This window comes from Meleagris gallopavo, chromosome 6 (genome assembly GCF_000146605.3).
Source record: "Meleagris gallopavo isolate NT-WF06-2002-E0010 breed Aviagen turkey brand Nicholas breeding stock chromosome 6, Turkey_5.1, whole genome shotgun sequence".
Lineage (NCBI taxonomy): Eukaryota > Metazoa > Chordata > Aves > Galliformes > Phasianidae > Meleagris > Meleagris gallopavo.
In genome coordinates this window covers 39,679,580-39,700,246 of record NC_015016.2, presented here as the reverse complement: position 1 = coordinate 39,700,246, position 20,667 = coordinate 39,679,580, and the positions used below count along the sequence as shown (strand labels likewise).

Sequence of the window (20,667 nt, the reverse complement as noted above, 5' to 3'; positions counted from 1 at the left end):
AAAAAAAGCCTGAAATAATAAATAGAAGTCCAATAAAAGAGTCTCAGAATGATTCAGTATCACAATTACTACCAAAATTGTCACTGACAGGCTGATTAAGTATCACCAAAACACAATAGCAAAGGACATAAGGTTACGTACACATCCACGTGCACATGCAGGTGGATAAGGACAAGTATATGGGCACAGGATTCAGCATATTAGGAAACGTTATGCACTTCAGATAGACACAAGAGAATTCAGAGTTAACAATTCAGCAGATGAAGGTAGGAATCACTCAACTTTTTTACTATGAAGACACTGAAATTGCTTGATTTTGGTGTCTGTGTAGAATTAAAAAACAAATGAAGCACATCTTACAGGCACCTTTCCTGTCACTCCTCCACCTCCCCTCAACTTTCAATTTCAGGTTTTTTTTCACTTTTGTTTTCACTGTGCTTTCTTTTCAAGCCAGAACATTCTGTTCTTACTGAAACGAAGGCCTCCAGAGCGGAGTATTTTGAGTGCTCTAACCAAAATGTGCGTATAATGAGGGTAAAGTAAATGCAATTTAATCTATTTGAGAGGCTGGGAGATGTTATTGAAATACTGAGTATTATGATGAGTGAACAGCACAGCACAGTTCAGAATGGGTTCTTTTCTTCCTTAGTTCTTTGTTTGTATCCTAATAAAATCAATATAAACAAACTACCTAGCGGAGCAAGGCTAGCATGGGTGCTTAAATGACTTTTTTCAAACCATTTCTTTTCCTGGATTAATTCCATTGTCACCATGTGTAGAGCTATTGAACACTCATAGTGGCAAATAAATGGATGTTTTCAAAATACTCACTCTATAGGGACTAGATATGCCTAGCAGCTGATTAGAGTTCAGGGTGAACTGCAACAAGGCAAAGAGTGCATTTATTACATCAGGTTCGTGAAACTCACTGCCTTACAGCCTGATGGTGTCTTTCCCATGGAGGCTATAAACATTAAGTACAACAAAGAAATGCAAAACCGAAAACACTAAAAGAGTCTATACACCAAAGTGAATCAACACAAGCATCCTTTAAGAATAAAGTAAAACAGTCAGAATAAGACAAAAACAATGGTACAAAATAAGACAGATTAGAGCAAGAAGGAGAGAAGACCATTTTAATACCAAACAACCCCCATAAACTATTTATGTTATAGTCACATACTCTTTGTCAGTAACAGTCTGCTAGCAGATCAATGACAGAAGCAGAACATGGAGCAAATGCGACTGCCCCTTGTTAATCTACAAACTAAATGCCAAAGAAACATTATTTGCTTTGAACTTTTTTTATAAAGTAATATTGAATGGATTTTGCTGCTGATACACTTGACATTGGTATGGCTGCTTTTAAGTCCCAGCTCTGGGAGGAACAACCAGTTGCCTACTTCTTCAGCAATTAGGGATCAGAAAGTTGCACAACTCTGAAGAGGCAAAGAATTAGGGTGCATCATAGGATACTTGCAGAGAACATGTCCTGAAGAACAACCCATTACTAGTATAGCAGGTACATTATTTCTCTTCCCCAAACAATTGCACACAGGGCTCTCACTCCAGTGCCCAGCCATCAGCTATCGCGTGGACCAGAGGTGTGCAAGAAATGTTCCATTTAAACAGCACAGAGGCTGTGGGCTGGTTTCACAGGGCAATCATCCTAGACACAAGAAGTCAGAACAGATTTAAGTTTTTCTCCTTGAGGAAAAAACTCAGTTTGTATTATGCTAACAAAGCAAAAAGGAGGTGCTTATAAACCAGGAAATGTGCAAGTTTCATGGCACTGAAGGAGGAAAGCGGCCTGCAGAAACTCCTGCAAAATGTTTCTCTATGGAATAGGAAACTGTGATTGCTCTAGCAGCAGCCAACAGACTGCCCAAACAGATGTTTTCCAAAAGAGGTTGGTTTTAACATTAGACTGTAGACAGAAAGAGCTGCCTTCATTTTACTTTGCAAGGTGCTCTGCATAGTTTTTTTTTCTTTTTTTCATTGACAAGGAGTTCTGAACTATAGCTGAACTGAGCCCAGCTCCAACAGTGGGCTGCATTAACCCAACTGTCACGTGCTGGACACAACACTACTGGTGTGAATGCAATCGTGCGAAGCAGCGTCTGGCAGAGCAGTGTGGCTGCAGGCTGGACCTATAGCAGAGCACTAGCACAGTCTGCACCAGGGACACTGAGCCCCAGGCATATCCTGTTTGCTCAGGAATTTCAAGACTTGTATGGTTGCAGGATATAACATCCAAAAGATGTCTGTAATAAAAAAGCATTTTATCTAGTTCGATGTTTGACAGGTACAAAGGCTTCAGCTTAGCATGATACTGAACACCCTCAAGTCCAAAGCAAAGCATTTGCGGACAGAGAGGAAGGGATTCTGCTCCTGACCTGTTTGGTAAGTGACCACCACAGTGGTCAATTAGTGCTTGGCCTCTGGAATTTGAGGATGCAAGAGGATGTCACTTCTGTATGCATTGGTGATCCACAAGACTGGGGTAGAAATGTTCTCTAAAGATTCCATACCATGAGTGTCCCACCTCCCTGACTTTTCAAAGAGATTTTGAGACAAGGCCAGAGAGAAGAAGAGAACGTTTTTGCATATTCAGTTCATGTAATTCCAGCAGTTTCAGGAGAAGAGAACATCTTGTAGAGCTATCACCTGTTACCACTACTGAATACAGTGATCTTGGCCATTTAACTTGTAACAGAAATTAGATCTGGCACACTGTCAAGAAGGTGCTGCTATCTGACCAAAGACTGAGAGTCATGTTCATTATCATCAAACACCTTTTGCTCTTGCTCTTAAATAATGATGGATCAAAAAAGGCCTCTGAAGATTTTTCCTACCTTTGCTTTTCTCCCCCTAGAGAAATATCCATTCTCCTCCCTACAAGTGAACTCTAGTTAACTCTAGTTAAATCTTCACATTTTGCTAGCAGTATAAAAAAGCTAACAAAAGCTGAGGTACAATTCTTTTTGGCAAATTAGAAGCAAAGAAATGTTTAATACATCTGTACAAGAGCAAGTCCCTTTTGGCTGGGCTTAAAAACTCCCCACCATTTCAAACAGTACTGAGAAGATTCCCCTGCAAGATGAGGTTCTACAGATGAGCTGCTCTTTTAAACCGATCCAAGAAATTAATTGAATGTTATCTTGACTGATTTTGTTGTTCTTACAGGCCACTCATTTCTTTGGAACATATACGTACCTCTCATGTAAAGCTGCTGGTCCTGCTGTGGAAATGATTCAGATGCACATGTGCTCACCGTGCTGGCTTCAGGCAAGCGGCAGCTCATCCCAGAGGAGCAGCAGTGACCCGAGCGCCAGGCAGCCCTTATGTAACGGGCTTATGCACCTTATGTAACCTCCCCACGCTGACAGCCCAGCGTCTCCTCCCGGCAGCTCCTGCTTTCCAGTCCTGGCATTACCTGCCTTTTAAGGAGGTATCTTAGAAATCAACCTATTGCCAACCCCTGGCCTCCCCAGAGTACCTATGTTGATGGCATCGCACCAGCTAGCAGCAGGAAGAGAGGAGCTCCCCAGTTTTTAGACATTTTCATATATACCCCAGCAAATACATCCAAAGTCACAAATTATTCTTCCTGACTGATATCCATGCACAAGAATAAGATACTCTGCTCTTAGGAATGTGTTCTATTTGGCTTTTCTAAACCACTTTTACAGCATACAAAGGTTAATTTTTTCAGCTGTGTTTGCTTAGAATTCTTTATAGCTTTCAGAAAACAGAGTATGTAAAAGCAGTCTTTCAGAAAACTGCAAACATAAATTATTTGAAAGCACAAATTCTGATTAACAGAAGTATTAACTCCTAACACATTCTTATAACAGAACATCCTCCTTTTGCACCACTATTATTATATTTACACTGGCAGAACACAAAAACTATTTAGCTGGAGCACGCCTGAAAACACTGCACAGAGGACGCAAGATAATTCAACCTAAAAAAGCTAAGAGGCTTTGGGCATTAAAACAGACTCTGAGATGTTGTATCTTAGTGCAATAGTTCTGCCCTAAAAGCTACGCACTATGAATGCTGTTTGCTGGTAAAAATTATGCATGCAATACAAGAGCAGATGGAGGGTAACTTCTAAATGCACCTATTCCAGAAAAAAAAGTGGCTCCTTGTAATCAGTTGCATTTTTTCAAAGATTGCCTACTGTGACCATAAGGAGGCTGCTAAAAAGATAAAGAAATACAGTAGTTAAAAGGGAAAGATGTAACAAGTGTTATGCAGAAAGCATTGATACAATACTTCCTTCCACTATAAAGTTACTAGAGTTTGGAAGGTGGACTTCTAACTGTTCCAGTCCCATGTGATAATCATGACTTTAGGTTTAATGTCTTCTTCTGGTGTTTTTTGTTGTTGTTCTACAAAGAAGCTCAAGGTCATTTGTTATGCTGTGCCACAATCTGAATACAGGCCACGAGATCAACCACCACCAACTTCTGCGCATCTCATCTCACTGTGAATAACAAACTCACAATTCAGACTTCTCAGGATTTCTGATAGATTTACTGAAACGTGGACATCTGCCTGGCTCCTGCTGTGCTAACAGAATGGTAATATGGTCTTCAAGCAAGAGGATTCTTTGAATCACTTCACATTATTTGGCCATTTATACACATAGGAAAAGGGGAGCTGAGTTAGCTAAAACCCTGAAGCACATTTGATTAATTGTCTTAAAGCAAATTTGCAAGCATCATTAAAAAGTTAAAAGTAAATCAGGCAGTAATATTTTTCACAAAACCCATTTAAAAATATCATGGAAACACAAATTCACAGATTCCAGAAGTAAAAAAAGACTTCAATGATAATTCAGCCGAACATCTCCTGTCATATGTAAAAGCTAATGAATTTTTCCACCAAATCTGATTAGAATATGCTAAGTCAACTGCAAATAATCAACCCATGTCCTTCACACCAAGAATAATGAGTTGTAGCACTTCTTGCCAAAGGACATTGTGGATCCTAAAGCTAAAAATGGTTCAAAAGGAGGAAGAACAACATCATGGAATAGAAAGCCATTGAAGATTCCTACACACAAAGGAACTGATTAGGCCTAGGGAACTAGAATTAAAGGTCACTGAAAGTTTGGAGACTTTTAGTAAGATGCACAACATCTGCCTGCCATGCTTTCCTGTTCTTTCCTAGGCATCTGTAGCTGCAGGTAGATACATGTGCCATCTCTGATAAAGGTCTTTGTCCTTAATACAGCAATTCCTCACGCACTCCATTTCTAATCTGGTCTAGCATCCATTTGTTTTCACAGATACAAAGATGTACCTGCTTTTTGAATGAATGCATGCAATCTCTAATAACATGCACTGGGCCACACTGTGCTTTTCTCAAGGAAGTTGAACCCCAAGCCAAGCCAAAATCTAAATGCTGTATGTTACTCAGCTGTGGGGCCTGAGTAGCTCCTATGGGACAGTAATTTGACTAAAGGGTCAACCTTTTGCATGGCCTAGTAGGCAGGGGTCCCAGAAAGACACCTCAAGAGCAGAGGCTTTCAAAGCTTGAGAGCTCTTGCAAGGACTTTTTTTTTGTCTAGCACTGGAGAATAGCAAGCAACAATTCCACCTAACTCAACTAGATGAGAATGTACTTGATATTGTTTATGCCTGGTGGTTTTACACATGTATGGCACAACTTAAAAAAAAGTTATGGCCTATCTGTTCAAACACAGCACCCCTCTAACCTACACGCTTATGCCAACAAATAAACCGCAAAGTGGAGAAATACAGAATGACTATAACTGCTCACCTTTATCTTGTCATCTGAAAATAATCTCTCTCAATATATTTTCAACTATATAAACTCTCAGGTGCTGGGGGAAGGTACAGAATTAGATTCCAGAAGGAGAGAGAAGCAATGGTCCATTTAAACATCTTTACAAAGTAACCCACATTGAAAGTCTGAAAAAATACCTGCATAAGGACTGCTCACACATACAAAAAACATGCTACTTAAGTCATATCTATAAGTTATTATTCATGGGGATTATGCAATCAAAACAAAATTTACACATAAAATATAATGCTATTCTTCTTATGCTATTCAGACAAGAAAATACATTCCACTTCAGAAAAAATAAAGTCAATGCATACATAGAAAAGTCTTGCCTACTTGGCATGCCTATTTAGCCACCACATTGGTGTGGCAGATACATATCAGAGTGCTATCTTTCATGCAACAAAAACTATAAATATTCAAGGCCCCACCAGCAAGCACAGAGGTACCCAGTGTTCAGAATGAATAAAAACCCAATGGCTGCATTAGCAATATCCATCATATTTGAAACTTCATCTTAGAGCTGCCATGATCAGTCTGTACAGCATGTGCAAAGACTGTCATAGAGCAAGTGCCATCATTAGCAACACATTGACATTTACCCCTTTCCCTGCCTCCTCTTTAAAGAATTCTGTGGACTGCTTTCCAGCTAGACTCAAAAAGAAAATCTGAAATTTTAACAAGAGATTTCATTTTGTCTCTTGCTCTACTCCTTTACCTTCTCAATATATGGTGCATCCATTATTGAAAAGCCTATTGGAAGCTATTGAAAACTGCAGACACATGAGTGTCCTTTAGAAAACTGGTTAACAGAGTTCTCAAAATTAAATCTCGCTGTGCACTCTCATTTGTATGAGAAATGGAAAAACCTCTTCCCTTGTATTCAAGCCAGTTCATACACAGTTGGGAACTCCTCTGGGTTCTGAAACTACAAGAATGCTGCAGTTACATCAGACTTTCAGCAGGAACAATTTTAACCTAGATTTATCCTATCCCCTTACTCCAGGTTTCCTTGTTGAGATCACACCTTGCAATGATCTGGACTGACAGGCAAAAAGAGATAACTGAAGTGATTGATACTCATTCCAGCACCAGGCTCTAGCTCAGACTTGAAAAAGCTCAAGTGAGCCATCTTTCCAGAGTGACTTAACTGTTACAGAACCAAATGGCCAGTTTCACCCTTGGCAACAGTCACAGAGAATGGAGGGATTGTTGGAAAAGATGAAGCTAGAGAAGCTCAGAACCAGGAAGACTTGGTACAATTTCACTTCCAGCTGAAAAGCCATAACAGGGAACACAAAACTTCTTGTCTCAAATTAATTATGGACTTCTGATTTTGTATTATTCTCTTTTAAGGACCACCATTTATTTTGGCTTTGCTGACACTTTGATATTAAAAGTATTTTCCAAAGAAAAGACCAACACTAAGGTATTGATATTCAAAACATAGATACATTGGCAAAATTGTGTGAACACAGCTTGCACTCCTGTAGGGTGTAAGACTTCCAGTGTTTAAAGAGCTGTGTATGAAAATATAATTAATCTTGCATTACATTTGCATTATATCCCTGCAGCTACCAAACACATGCAAATAGTACATTAAGAAATGTTTGGAGGCATTCTGACTATTCGCTAGGGAAAAATCGCATTTACAAAGTTAAATTAACAAGTTCAGGCTCTAAAAAAACAAACCCAAACCAGCAAACAACAATTATTAGTAATAGTTCTATTTTCACATCCACTGTAAGTTACATTTGGTTGCAAAAACCAGGGGGGCCTTTAAAGGAAAGCAGTCACGAAGCTGGAAAAAGTGAGACTCAATTTCTTCAAAAAATACCATTTTTAAGGGTGGTTTTGTTGTTTTATTTTTTGGTCAAAAAAACATAAAGCAAGTGTTTTTGCTTTATTTCATCCCATTCTGTTTTAACTTAAATTCATCAAATCCACCATTTTAGCTGAAGCTTCATCAGGCTTTCCGACAGGCTTTCTGATAGGTGCCTTACAAACTCCTGACTAGCTGAATGAACTCTTTTCTGTCACCTCTCCTGACTGACTGCTTGTGTTCGCTCAGCAGTGCCAAGAAGCGCAGAACAAGCTTCTGCTTTTTGGATCAGCAGCGTTTTGAGGGCAGTCCTGAAGCTACAGATCATCCTTTTCTGAGCCCTCTAATTCCAGTAACCATAACACTGAATGAGGCAGTAATCCATTGAGTTTGTTGCTGCCTTACAAAAAACTGCCTCCAGTTCCCATTTGCAGGATAAAATAGCAGGCTGTTTAGCACACACAGCTCACACTCTCCCAGTGTTGAGCATTAAAAATGGTTCCCATTCTCCTCCTCCCAAGAAAAAAAAGGACATTTCTGCAGCTCATGCCAGTTCAAGCAATTATGTTGGCCCATCACAGCCACAGCCTCATTCTGAGACACATGATATGCTTACATGACACTTAAAGTGGAAAACCTCTGCCAGAACAGCTTTTTGAAGAGGTACAACAGGCAAGCATAAGGGTCTTTTGCAGTGGGGAACATGTAAGTTAGCAGTATTTCTGCGGTTTGTTCTGAGCTACAGAAAGTTGTGCTCACAGAAGCTTAAGCACAGGCCAGTGGCCAGAGGGCCAGCACTTTCAATTTCGGTGTATTCCCTTGAGAAAAGATGTGATTAGCGCTAGTGTGAACCTTTCCCAGGGGAAACAGCAAGGTCTAGCCACTGGTGTTAACAAGAACAACGCTCAGCAGTTAGTATACCTGCCATAGTGCAGTGAATTGCAAAGGTAAAGCACTGAAATCGCAATTTTTATTGGAGAGAATAGTAACCCTCACATGCCAGAACACCTGTAAAAGCAGGGTGACAAAGCTGAAGCACTCGATACGACTGCACCTACGCAAACAGACAGCAGGGCCCTCGCCTATTCTCTCATCATCCCTTTCAAACAGAAAAGCTAGTTCATGCACTGTCATGTTTTAAAGAAGTCTCTGCTCAACAGAAATGATGCTGTCATCAGTCACAACTTTCTCCAGATTTTGTATTTCCTGGAAAGGGGACTGAGACCACCAGGCTCACTTTCAGGAAAGGGATGACACTGCTGGAGAAATCTTAGTGAATGTCACACACCTACCCTTGCTTTAGAAATGTTGTTATTATGTTGGAAATCATTAAGGAGCACTATAAACACATTCTAAAGCACTGAAATAACTGCTTGTGGGGATTCAGTACACTTTAGAACATTAAGCAGTTGTAAGCAGGTGGTATGACCACCATGGAACATACTGCATAAAAAAGCTTTCAGAACTGAGTAGTACCTGCACTTTTGAAAAGATACACCATTCTTCACTATTTAAAACATTACTTTTTCCTGAAAAAATAGCAATCTAAAAAAGATGCTTTGGAGTTCTTTTTGTATTTCGTGCTCAGAAAGTAACTGAGCATGAAAGTGACACAATTATTCTGCCTCAATTTATTTCTCATCTGATTTGCCTGGGTACTCTTTGAACTCTTCTGTCTATTCATTAAACTTCAACCTGTCCAAAAGCCAAAATGCTTATGTAGCTTTCAATGTTACTAGAACATTGCTCTAAAAATACTAGCTGTAGTGTTCTCATGCTAGGTTTACAGCAGAGACTCACCCTACAAATATGGTCATTCCTGAACCACCCAAGAATGAACCCAGTGTTCTCTTGCTGCCTGCAGCACACCAGTATTTGTCTCTTCCTTAAAACAGGAATTAGACCAAATAACATAGCATGCTTCTACTCTTGCAAGAAATAGATGCAACAGAACTGAGTACAGCTGTAAAGCATAGGGAGAAGGCCTTGTGCAACTAACCTTGCTTTAGAGTTAGTTAGCTTCCTTGCAGTGCACTATGTGATGTTATGATGTGGAATACTGATAACCAAAAATCATAAAATCACAACAATGAGGGATCATGATGTTCACCTCAGTAGTTGACAGTGATCATTTCTCATTGCTCAGCATACAAGTTTCCTTCCAGGTGACAAAAACGACAATTTTAGGGATTGGAATCAGGATTGCTCCTGCTCCTCTTCCAGCAATCTCACACCACAGTCTCCTGAATCCACTGCTGAAGTGCTAAGTTTACTCTCTGCCTTACCCTTCACCCCCCCCCAAAAAAAAAAGTAAGAGTATAACCAGCCTGAAGGACAAATGGGAAATATGAAACAAAGTTCACAGTGGAACACATTCCCCAGTTCTGATTAAAAAATTTCAAGGATTTTGTCTAACACTGATCACACACACAGTATCAAAAAGTATTTTCAAAATAAATCAAATTATTACAAACTATTCAACAGTTTCAACATAAACTGCATAAGCTTTAAGAGAAGCATTTCGGAACTACCTAAAAACCTTTTGTATCTAAAGTTTGAAAAGAACTTTGAAATAGTAGTGCTCGTATTCCAATATAAAACGTTGGTGTTTTGTTGATGTTTTTGAATTACGGCATTTTTCATCATGTAGGAGTTAACAAGCTTTAATGATTACCATTAGTCTCCATCAGTGAGCTGGAACACTGTACTCCCTGAAATCCTTTTCAAAGAGACACTCAGTCTCTATGAGGATTTGAACAGAGAACAGTTACAGTTCAACTACACCAGGTAGGAAGCAATTATCTTAGCATTAATGAAAATCTGAGAGTGCTCACCCTGCCTAAAGTTAAGGATCCCACATAATCAATACAACAGCTCAAAGCAACTGCATTAGGTTCCCTCTCCAAACACTATATACGGAGCTTAGTAATCTATTTTGGCATCTTAGAGATTTACAGTCTGATATTGTTAGCATCCTTCTAATAGCTATATTGCAAGACAGGGGGTAGTCTAAAAGCTTTGGGGAAAAAAAAACAAAAACAACCAGAGATCACTTTTAATGTAAAGCTCGCATGGAAAAACACAATGATATGTGAGTCTGGATAGCATTAAGAGTGTTGCACACTTCCATAACAGAATATATAAACCAGTTTCTCTGCAACACGACACGACAGTACATTTGCCTCAGACTCTTATGTCTGTTGTTTTAAACAGGTATTTCTGTTTGTTCATTTTTTCTGTGTTTAAAGTACCTACCAAGGCACCTAAAAACCAGCCAATATTCTTCCTGAATTCTGCAAGAAGTCTGAAAGTAATAGATGAAAACTGCCAGGCTTCTGGTTCTTACTGAAATTCAGATTAAGCCCTGACTGCTGACATATATACTCATGTTGAAAGAGACTCAGTATATATTCCAGTTGGAATGTCATAATCAAAGGTGACTGTCTTCACTTGAGCTTAAGGTTCCTGTGGATGACCTAGTTTTGCCTGCTTACAAAATGAAATCAGAGAAATAATAACTGAAACTGAATTGTAGCCCTGCTCCTTTTAATATCATCTAAAAAGCACAGAAGATCCATGACTAGCTCCTGGAAACTTCACACCGAAGTATCAGAAAAAGGCAAAAGAAAACTGTCAAGCATTACATTCAACTGTAATCTAGATTTTATTTGTTATGGCTGATTATGGAAGACATTGCTGACCTCAGTAGCGATGTTCCACCACCACACGAGAATTGGATTTTTATAACTAGAAAAGGCAGCTCACTGTTTTCAGACTTGGTTTGCCCAGAACTAAGAGATCATTTTGTCACAAACTGCTACATTAGACATTCCAGTTCTACACAAATACCACAGATCAGAGCTTACACGCAGCACCTGGAGCACACAAACAAAGGATATGCTTAATACAGCGCTAAAGGAGTCTCAGCACCCCAGGATTTATGTATTTATTCACCTAAAACTAATGCAGAATCTCCCTCATTTTGCTCTCCTTCAGGCCACCAAAGCTTTTTGCTGCTATAGAGGTCAGTAGCTCTTACCTGTTGTTTGAGAGCCTCTAGAGATTCAAATTCCAATTTGGCCAGCTTTATCTGTATCTCTCTTGGTTTATCAGGAATTACAAATGCCATGACAAACTTTATTGCCAGTAGCAAGTGCTGAAAAGAAAAGATAGAAAAACATTATTCCATAGAGTTTGAGGCTCAAGGAGCATATTTTTTGAAGTGTTAGTAATAGATGTAAAAACATTTATTGTGACAAGTACATAGATAACATACAATAACCATATATTTACATTCATTCACAATCTGAATATGAACATACATTGTTTAGTTTTTAAAGAAATGCTATTTTCACTGTGTTCTCTAAGTTTCTAATTTAATTTTGTATTTGTTATTCCAGTAAAACTGGTAGCTCTTTAAACATTTTTTTGGTGTTCAGAAACTGAATTACAGCACACAGTACTAGTGATTTATGTACATGTGTATATAATACATTTACATACACAGGACCGTAATACATCATCAGTGAGAACCTGAACACAGATTAAGAAGTTAATGAAGCATTTAAAGTGCCTGCTGTGTAATGCAATGTGTAATGCCATATTATTTAGAATGCCACGTCAACAGTAACACACTCTTCTACTCACATAGAAGCTTTCTTTCCCCACTCAGCTTAATGGTCTCCCAACAAAAATGCTGCAGCTAACCCTCAAAAAGTCCTTTTTTTTAAATAGGAGAGAAAATGTGTTTTCATCTATTTCAGCATATGAAGAGCATTGCTGTGTTATCAACTGAACAAGGCCCAGTAAAGCAGTACTCCAAAGCTTTTTTGGTCTGTTTGTTTGGTTTGTTTTGGCAAAATACCTGTTTTCTGCAGATAGTAAAGACAGCTTTTGACATTCTCTGCCAGAAAAGTCAATTTTCATTCTAGCACAACTGATAGCCTTTAAGCAGCACTAAACATAAAGGCAGAGCTTTCAATTCAGAAAGCCTATAAGCCACACAGTAGAAATATAAATGGGGAGAAGTTCTTGTTTTGCTTGTCTTATGCCCTCCAGATGACTGGATTAGATGGACAAAGCTCTATTAGTTATAAATTGCTAAGAACCAAGTGGGATGTCTTAGTGCATAAGGTTGTGACCTCAGCAAACTGTGGAACTTAGCAGAGAGCAACAGCTGTTGTCTGGTAATATCTTTAAGAATTATACAGATTCCCAAAGTGTCTCCTGCTGTTCTTACTTACAAAGTAGGAGTAAAATGAATAAAACTGGGAAGGCAACTGGCAGAAATTATGAATGTTGGTCATTGGATTCATACAATCCCTTGAAGAGAAAACATATCTAATTTTATTAGCAGTTTATATTGCATTTTGGAATTGCCATCTGATGGGAAATGCAAGTAGTTATTCAAGAGAAACTGAAAAAAAAGCAGAGAGATGAGTAGTTGTATTCAGTTTATCATCCTATCTTGTAGCAATTTTTTAACACTTACATATTAATTCCCATAAATCAGATCAGGAAAAGGAGCCATCTGCTTTTACAGAAAAAACGCCTTATGTGAACAGAATAAATCACCAGAACAGACAGCAAAATTATCCTGCATAGCAAAACGTTACATTAACACCAGTATGGGTGTACAATAGGAAGAAAACACTATTTTATCCAAAGTTGTTACACAGTTAGTGTAAATGTATCCATCCAATACTAAAATCTCTTCACTGAGCTGATTTTGGCATCTTTTTAAACCAGGTCACAAAGCCAACTGCTATTTCTCACTGCAGCCATCAGAAAGCAATGCTGCTTCCAAGAACATGCCCTTCATAACAATTTCAAGAGGACTATTTCACTATGAGCAAAACCCAGGATACAATTAACACAAGCTGTAAGCTCCCTGATGCCAGCAGCAAAGTCTGCCCCACCCCCTCCATTTTGCAATCTGCCAAATGGGCACAGAGAGAAACAGCAAGAGTCTCCCCCTCTTGGAAAACTCAGTGCCATCAAATTCTGTGGTCTTGTGCCACGTGCTTCCAGAGCTGGAGGAACTATTCTGTTGTGCACAGCTACTGACAAGAGGAGTAGCAGCAGCTGTGTTTTGCAGCAATGTATACCCAACCCTCTCTCTTCTAAAACAGAAAATGCAAATTAGGGTTAAATTCACGGAATTCTGAAGAGCTGATTTGATTTCTACAGCGGTCTGACTGCAGCGATTCCCGTCAAAATCTACTCAACTGGAGGAAAAAGGAAAAAAAGGGGGGAAAGAGAACAAAAGCAGTAGCTGCATGGCTGATTAGTCAATGCAGTGCAAAGTCAGCTGGGAAATACTTCAAGAAAATTTTGTAACAAAATCCAACAACATCCTTTTTTTCTTTTTTCTTTTTTTTTTTTCCCCAGAATCTAATATTTACTCTCAAAAAATCAATTAAAATCAGAAATCTGCACACAGTCCAATCTACGCCCAGTATGTACTAAGAAACAAGATGGTCACTGACTACTCACTGCATGTAGATAAGGCATTCTGTGCGAGAACCAACACACCACTTTCAGCCTCAGTTCTCCACTGGTATAAGCAAAACGCCTTCACAAAAGGAAAAGAAAGTATCACTGCAGGACCATGTTATTGTCAGAGCTGAATGCAGGGAAATGACTAGAGTCTTTGCTAGCACTCTGGATCACAGTATTCTGACATTAAACTAAGCCAAGATCAAAGACAAAGAACAGACCAAAGGATAAACTTATCTCGTTTTGTGGTAAGTGTTTAGGTGAGAGGGTCTTGTACCCTTCTGAGAGCAGGAAAAATAGGGAGGGGGAAAATAACCCTGTCATTAGACCAATAAAGGCAAAGACAAATTTCCATAAATTACAGGAAGTTCTATTAAATTGTCCTCAAAATCAATAAGATAAATTTATGAGAACATATTTCTGCAATATACATAAAGAAAAATCTTGGAAAAAAGAGAAAAGGAAACTTTCCCTCCCACTCTTAGCCTGAACTGGCTTCAGTAGAAGCTCCTTAACAGGGCAGAATCATCACAACAGAAGGACTTGAGGAAGTCTTTCTCCTGCTGCTTTTAAAACCTCATATCAGTATTATATGGGAGGTGAGAATGAGAAAAAAGGAAGATTTTATTTCATGCTGGTTCTATTTCAAGGCTTCTCCACATCTCCCATTCAGTTTGAAGCTGTCTTCCCCTCCGCAAACATACACACGTACATATCTGCAACCCAAACAACTGTCCTGATTTGCATGCATCATCTTTTCATCCTTAACCAAGTATCACCCATCCCTCCTGCATCATCACAAGTATAAGCTTTCTCCTCCTTGCTGCCAAAACAAGTTGCCTCAGACTTCATTCCTCTTGCTACTCTAGATCTGACACTGTGACATCCATCTCAGCTCTCATCTGGAACACGCTCAGGACAGGCAATGCTCGTGCACTTGCACTTGATGAGTTCCTTTAAGTCCTGCAGGGAGAGTTTCAGCCTGCAGTGAAAAAGGATTCTGCCTTGCAAAGTGTCCATATATTTACATTTTTCCACCTGTTTTAGTTACTGCCGAAAACCTTACAACTCCACACTGAAGAAGATACCAGGCATGACATACTACTTTGAGGCATGCTTCTATCATTTAAGAAGTATGAAGCTACACCCTAAGAATCAGTATTTGTTTCATTCCTGTTGCAAGAGCAGGACCAACACACAGCCCTTTCCAGTCTTGGCCTTATGCCTTCATATTTTCAGCAAGTTACTGACAAAGCAAAGGGTGAAGCAAAGCAGGGAAATTATATTAAAAAAAAAAAAGTGACATTTCAGACATTATCTACATAACCTCTTTGTGAAAGAGCTCATGAACAGGGAATGGGGATTGGTCTCTTCTGCCCTCATGGATTTTTGTACTGTTTTCTACAACACTCTAAGAGCTCAGCTGGAAAATAAATAAAGCAACCCGGTATACTTTATGAAACACGGTTTTGTTCTTTGAGAACCTTAGGAAAACTTAAGCCAGACACAACTTTCAACATAAATCATCAATCTGTTAAGTAACTACATTCTGTCAACGCACAGGCTAGTGAAGTTGAAAGCACAGGCAATCCAATCAGTCACGTAGTCGTGAATTTTTTTCCTCTTACAGCACCGTCATATTTTCTATTAGTTATATTAATTCCAAAACTGTGAATTTTCAGTTTATTTATAGATTATTTGTTACTTGTGTTTCAACCACAGCTTCTATCCATTGTATTCGGTCACTAGTGAACTGAAGAGCTATCTGGTTTCATTAGCCTTATTGAGAAGATTTAGATGCACAAAGTCCTCCACAATTTTCTCCTAGGTAATAGTTAAGAGGTAGGTTTCCTAAAAACTTCTATAAAAATGAGCCTTTCAGAAATGTTCTCAGACACAACTTTTCTCACATTTGTTTCCTCCTGCTGTCAATTCTAAAGATGTGAAAAAATGCTGCAGGTGTAAATTTGTCTTGGAGCGTTCAAGCATTTGCTAATGGTTAATTCTGCAGCAACCCAACAGTCTTTAAAACAGCATGATAATGCACCAATCTCTATGTAACCACCTGATAATCCTCAAATGTTTTGGCATAACCCTTATCTCAATTTATGGAAAGCGTTTAATAGGAACAGGGGTAAGAGATGCCAAAAGCCAAATTAGCTAATGCTGAACGTAATGAATAGCAGAGCTATGCTCTGAAATAAATTCCAAGTGAAAATTGGAAAGAAGGATGCCCACAGAATTCAAATCGACAGGCTGATTAGTACCAAGCCTTATGAAGTGCCTCTTAGCTGATTGCTAGCATTACACATAGGCCACTGTTCTGACAGGTATATTTTATTGTCAAAATGCCCTCATGTTCCACATCAAGGAAAGAAAAAAAAAAAAAAAGATTGGTATTTGTCATTAATCTACAAAACTTATACTTCTTTCTACCTCTAAGCCATACATTTTTCTCCATGATAAAAGTGCAAGTAAATTACAGTCATTGTAATTACGCACTCCAAGGATTTCTATTTGTCAGGACTCTGAAACTCATCATTCACCGCACAACTGGATGACCAGGGATTAATACAGAGACAAGAAGCATTACTTCTGCCATTTAGTTTGAAATTACTGCAAGTCAGTTCAGAGCTCAGGAGAAATTCTCACCTACAGTAGGCACCACAGTTCTTGAAAGGAGCTTGCACCTGCCTCAAACAGCACGTCTTAGTTAAAGCCAAAGTACACATGTATCTGCCACGTGAGTTTTGGACAGCACTGTCAGATCACGCATGTACATTTTGAGATATTTGAATGAGACAATCAACACACTTCTCGATTTGACATTTTTATTCAATTTATGCTAGGAAAAGGCAATGTTGCATTGACATTTGAATTTAAACTCTTTTAAACACTGATGATCTTATTTATTGCAGCACAGAAAAATGTCAACAGCATGTAGATTCTACGAAGACTTTATCACCTTCAGCCATCTACTTCTTGCCATTTTACAAAGAGGTAGAATCTAATAGGAGAGAGTGGAACAGATGAGTGGGTTACCTGTTTAAGACTACTCTAACTCAGTCTCTGGAGCAGTCACCCAAGGGATCAGTGGGACAGAGCCCAAGATAAACTGCCTTCCACAGAAGACAAGCACAGCTATCCTTCTTAACTCTGATAAGAGGTAAAAGGTAAATGACTATTGCCTAACGAGAAGCTGGCTACCTTCATAACTCTTTTACAAAGGTAAAAATGCTGAAATGTAGCATTTCAAAGTTTCCTTTAATAGCCACAACATTTTCATGAGCTCACACTTATCCCTGGCAGACTGCAGAAAAGGGCTCAATACCCCTGCTCTGGCCGAAACCAAGGAAACAAGCGCTCACTCGTAATGCTGTAACAGTAAGTAAAGAAAGTACCATGATAATAATGGGGAAATAAAGACTTTGGCAACAGTAAACAAGCCCAAAAGCAGCAGCCGCAAATACGGAATGGAAGGAAAAGAGCTGCTTACCATGGTAAGGCTTCAGGTAGGCAGAGATCTCCAGCAAGAGATGGCCTTGCCCACACTCTCAACTCTTCTGAGGCCTGCAAAGGGGTGGATCCTGGCTCCACCCCTTCCTCTCACGCAGCTGCATTACATGCACCAGAGCTCCTCTGGATTGGCCCTGCTCAATCACTGCTTCAGGCTGTGTCTTTGCATTTCCCCTACACTCGCAACATCCCAAGCCTGGCCATCTTTCAAATACAAGATCAGATAGTCCTTCAGCAGAAGAGTATTGACCAACTGAGGAATGGTTTTGTCTTTCAGTGCTAAAAACTTAGCAAACATCATGCCAGTGCAACCTAGAGGCCTGCTGAGTTCAGTGGCAGAGACAGCAGGAGTCAAATCCAGATGCTTCTGGCAACAAATCTTAAGTGCACAGCTGTGGGAAAACCTGAAAAGAAAGGCTTTCTTTTACTCCACCAGATAAAATCAGCTTAGCTCTGAAACAGCAGATCTCACAGCCTTCCCAAAGACAGCCATGCAAACTGACTCGGGCAGCCGTGGAGGTGAAATACTTTAGCGTGTGCCCAACTCCAAGCAGATCAGGCAGTCTGCTCAAGTCAAAAGGACTGCGATGTGCTCAGAGTTAAAGTCGTGCTTCATGGGATCAGGGACGCCAGGCACGGGCTCACAAAAGTCTGACTTTTCTCTCAAAAAATGACCTGTTGGCCTGTTTGGAATTAAGCCTGTGTCCATATGTATTTATGTCGACAGTTTGAAATAGAAAACTGATAGACAACTGTAGCTGAAAAGACTTCTCTGCTGCTCTAATCAGACCTAAGAGTGGAGAGTAAGAAAATACACAACTTTCTCTGGTAAAAATACGACCAGAAATTTGTGCTTGGTATCATGGCAGCAGAACGCACTACGATGCTCCAGAAACAACGTATGAGGTGTTATTTTGAAATTCAAGTGAGCAGCAATGCTGAGCCACAGCAACACTTTTATTCAGCATCCAGTGGATTTAGAAAGAAACTCAAAAAATTAACCATTTCCTCTTTGATTTATGTCAAACCTACATTACAGCTGAGGTCTTCCCGTTGAATGAGTGCCTGGGATTTTGCAGAGAAGTTCAAGATGAAAAGAAAACATATTCCAATATTTCTTACTCTGGCATTTTGCTGAGGTAGCCATGTGACTTTTTAGCTACTAAAATTCTGCAGTACGGGTACCTCAGGCACAAGCCCACAAAGATGAGGAACACAAAACACACACTGCATACATGTACACGGAGAGACACATTAAAGAACGAAGTGACTGGAGAGCGTGAGAGCTCCAGAAGTTAGAACTGCATCTGAATGCTGAGTTCAGAATTTTTTTTTCATTTTTTACTCTTGGTTTTTCAACACATTCTCAACCAAAGCCTGTGGCAGGAATCATCCCAGCCAACTCCATCAGTCCCAGAAGGGATGCGCTGTTCATTCAGTGGTATTCACAGCACACGTGACAGCACGTACTGAAGTCGGTATTTCACTGAAGGAAACGGAAACTGACTGTCCTTTTGCTGGGCATACGCTCAGAGCGATCTCAGGTCAAGATTAAGAAGCCTCAAAGGGCTTGCAGATCATTGGGATTTCTAATGGGATGAAAATGATGGTGGTAATTCTTAATATTTTCTGAGACCTACGATTAAGTCTGTAGACAACACTCTACTTTGTTGTTGTTGTCGTGGCAGTTGTTTTAGAAAAGGAAAGAATAAAAATGGAAATTGGAATGGGCAAAACTTGTCACTATTTGCATTTGTTGCAGTCATTCCTATTGGTGCAACGCACAAACCAAATGCTTCTGTCACTATCTGAACAGGTACAAATGATGCAAACACTACAGAAGCAGTGCAGTATGCCTCCAAAAAAAAGCAGCTTTGGAACCTTCCCTCTCTACGTACGTGCAGGACACCAGCCGTGGTAGACCACAGCAACACAAGTATTTCTCTTCCACAGGCCACTTGTGGTCCATCCACCACTTGTGAGTTCTGAAACACAGCGGCACTTAACCTCTTCCTATCAAAGAAAACATGACATTGAAGCAAGGAAAGATTGAAAGATCCTTTGCAATAAAGGATGGACTGGAAGCCGGGACTTCACATTGCAGTTAAACTTTGGACGACCAGAGAATTACTAGCATTGAATGGGAAGGGATTTTACCAAGGAAATCAGAAGCCTCCTGTTAGGCAGAGGTGGGCTATGAGATATCACACTGAACCGTGTATAAATTACAAAAGCAAAAGATCAACACATCCAAACCAGAGAGAGCTCATCACTGACTCAGCAAGGAGGGACAACCTACCGGGACAGTTTCTTTTGACACTGTAAACCCTGACAAAACTCTTACTGTTGTTTGGTGATTTTTTGTTGTCAGTATTCCACACCAGAACATCACGTGGACCGGGGGGAGTTAAAGAGTTACAGTTCTGTTCCCATTTTCTGCCTTGTATGGGCATTTTGAGTATCCTGATGGGAGAGGCGGCATCCCCGGAGGAGGCGGCGGGAAGAGGAAGCGAGGCGAAGCTCCGGAGGACCCCAGGTCTGCCTCTCCTTCCTGCCCCGGCTCAGCCGTCTCAGCTCGCCGCGGAGCAAAGCACGTGCTTTCCCTCGCACTTTGCCCACCCTCGTCTCTCTCATTTTGTTCGATTTGGTTACATTTAGTAAATCATCGTTCCTCCTCAGACGTTGCCGTTGTGTTTTCTCTTGGTTAAAACTACCCGCCAGCTCTCTGCCCTTCCCCCTCTTCCGGAGCGCACGCGGCCCGGGGTCGGCCGGGTCGTATGGCAAGCCGTTAGTACAGCTTCGTTGTTTCTTCCTTTCGCCCGGGGCCTGTGCCCCTGTCACGGATTTATATCTAGGGATAACCCCGTGACAATTGGTGGGGCTAGACAAGACGGGGCAGTTAGGGCAGTTAGAGACGGGTGGGACGACGCACGGGGTTGCCCCTGGCAACAGCACAGTGATGTCACGCCGGGGTCCCGGCCACGGCAACCAGCCCACAACACCAACGCACA

At 40.2% G+C, this 20,667-nt stretch overlaps 1 protein-coding gene across 2 annotated transcripts in view; it reads right to left on the bottom strand.

The window, feature by feature from the left end:
• The window catches only part of ANO10 (anoctamin 10), a 118,680-nt gene that overhangs the window by 25,420 nt on the left and 72,593 nt on the right, over positions 1-20,667 (bottom strand). Inside the window, exon 11 of one of the 2 annotated variants that reach the window (XM_003207213.3) lies at positions 11,682-11,798. The exons of the other annotated variant lie outside the window; for it this stretch is intronic. Coding sequence (XP_003207261.1) covers positions 11,682-11,798 — 117 coding nt within the window. The remainder of the gene's footprint in view (positions 1-11,681; positions 11,799-20,667) is intronic. 2 annotated transcript variants of the gene reach the window in all.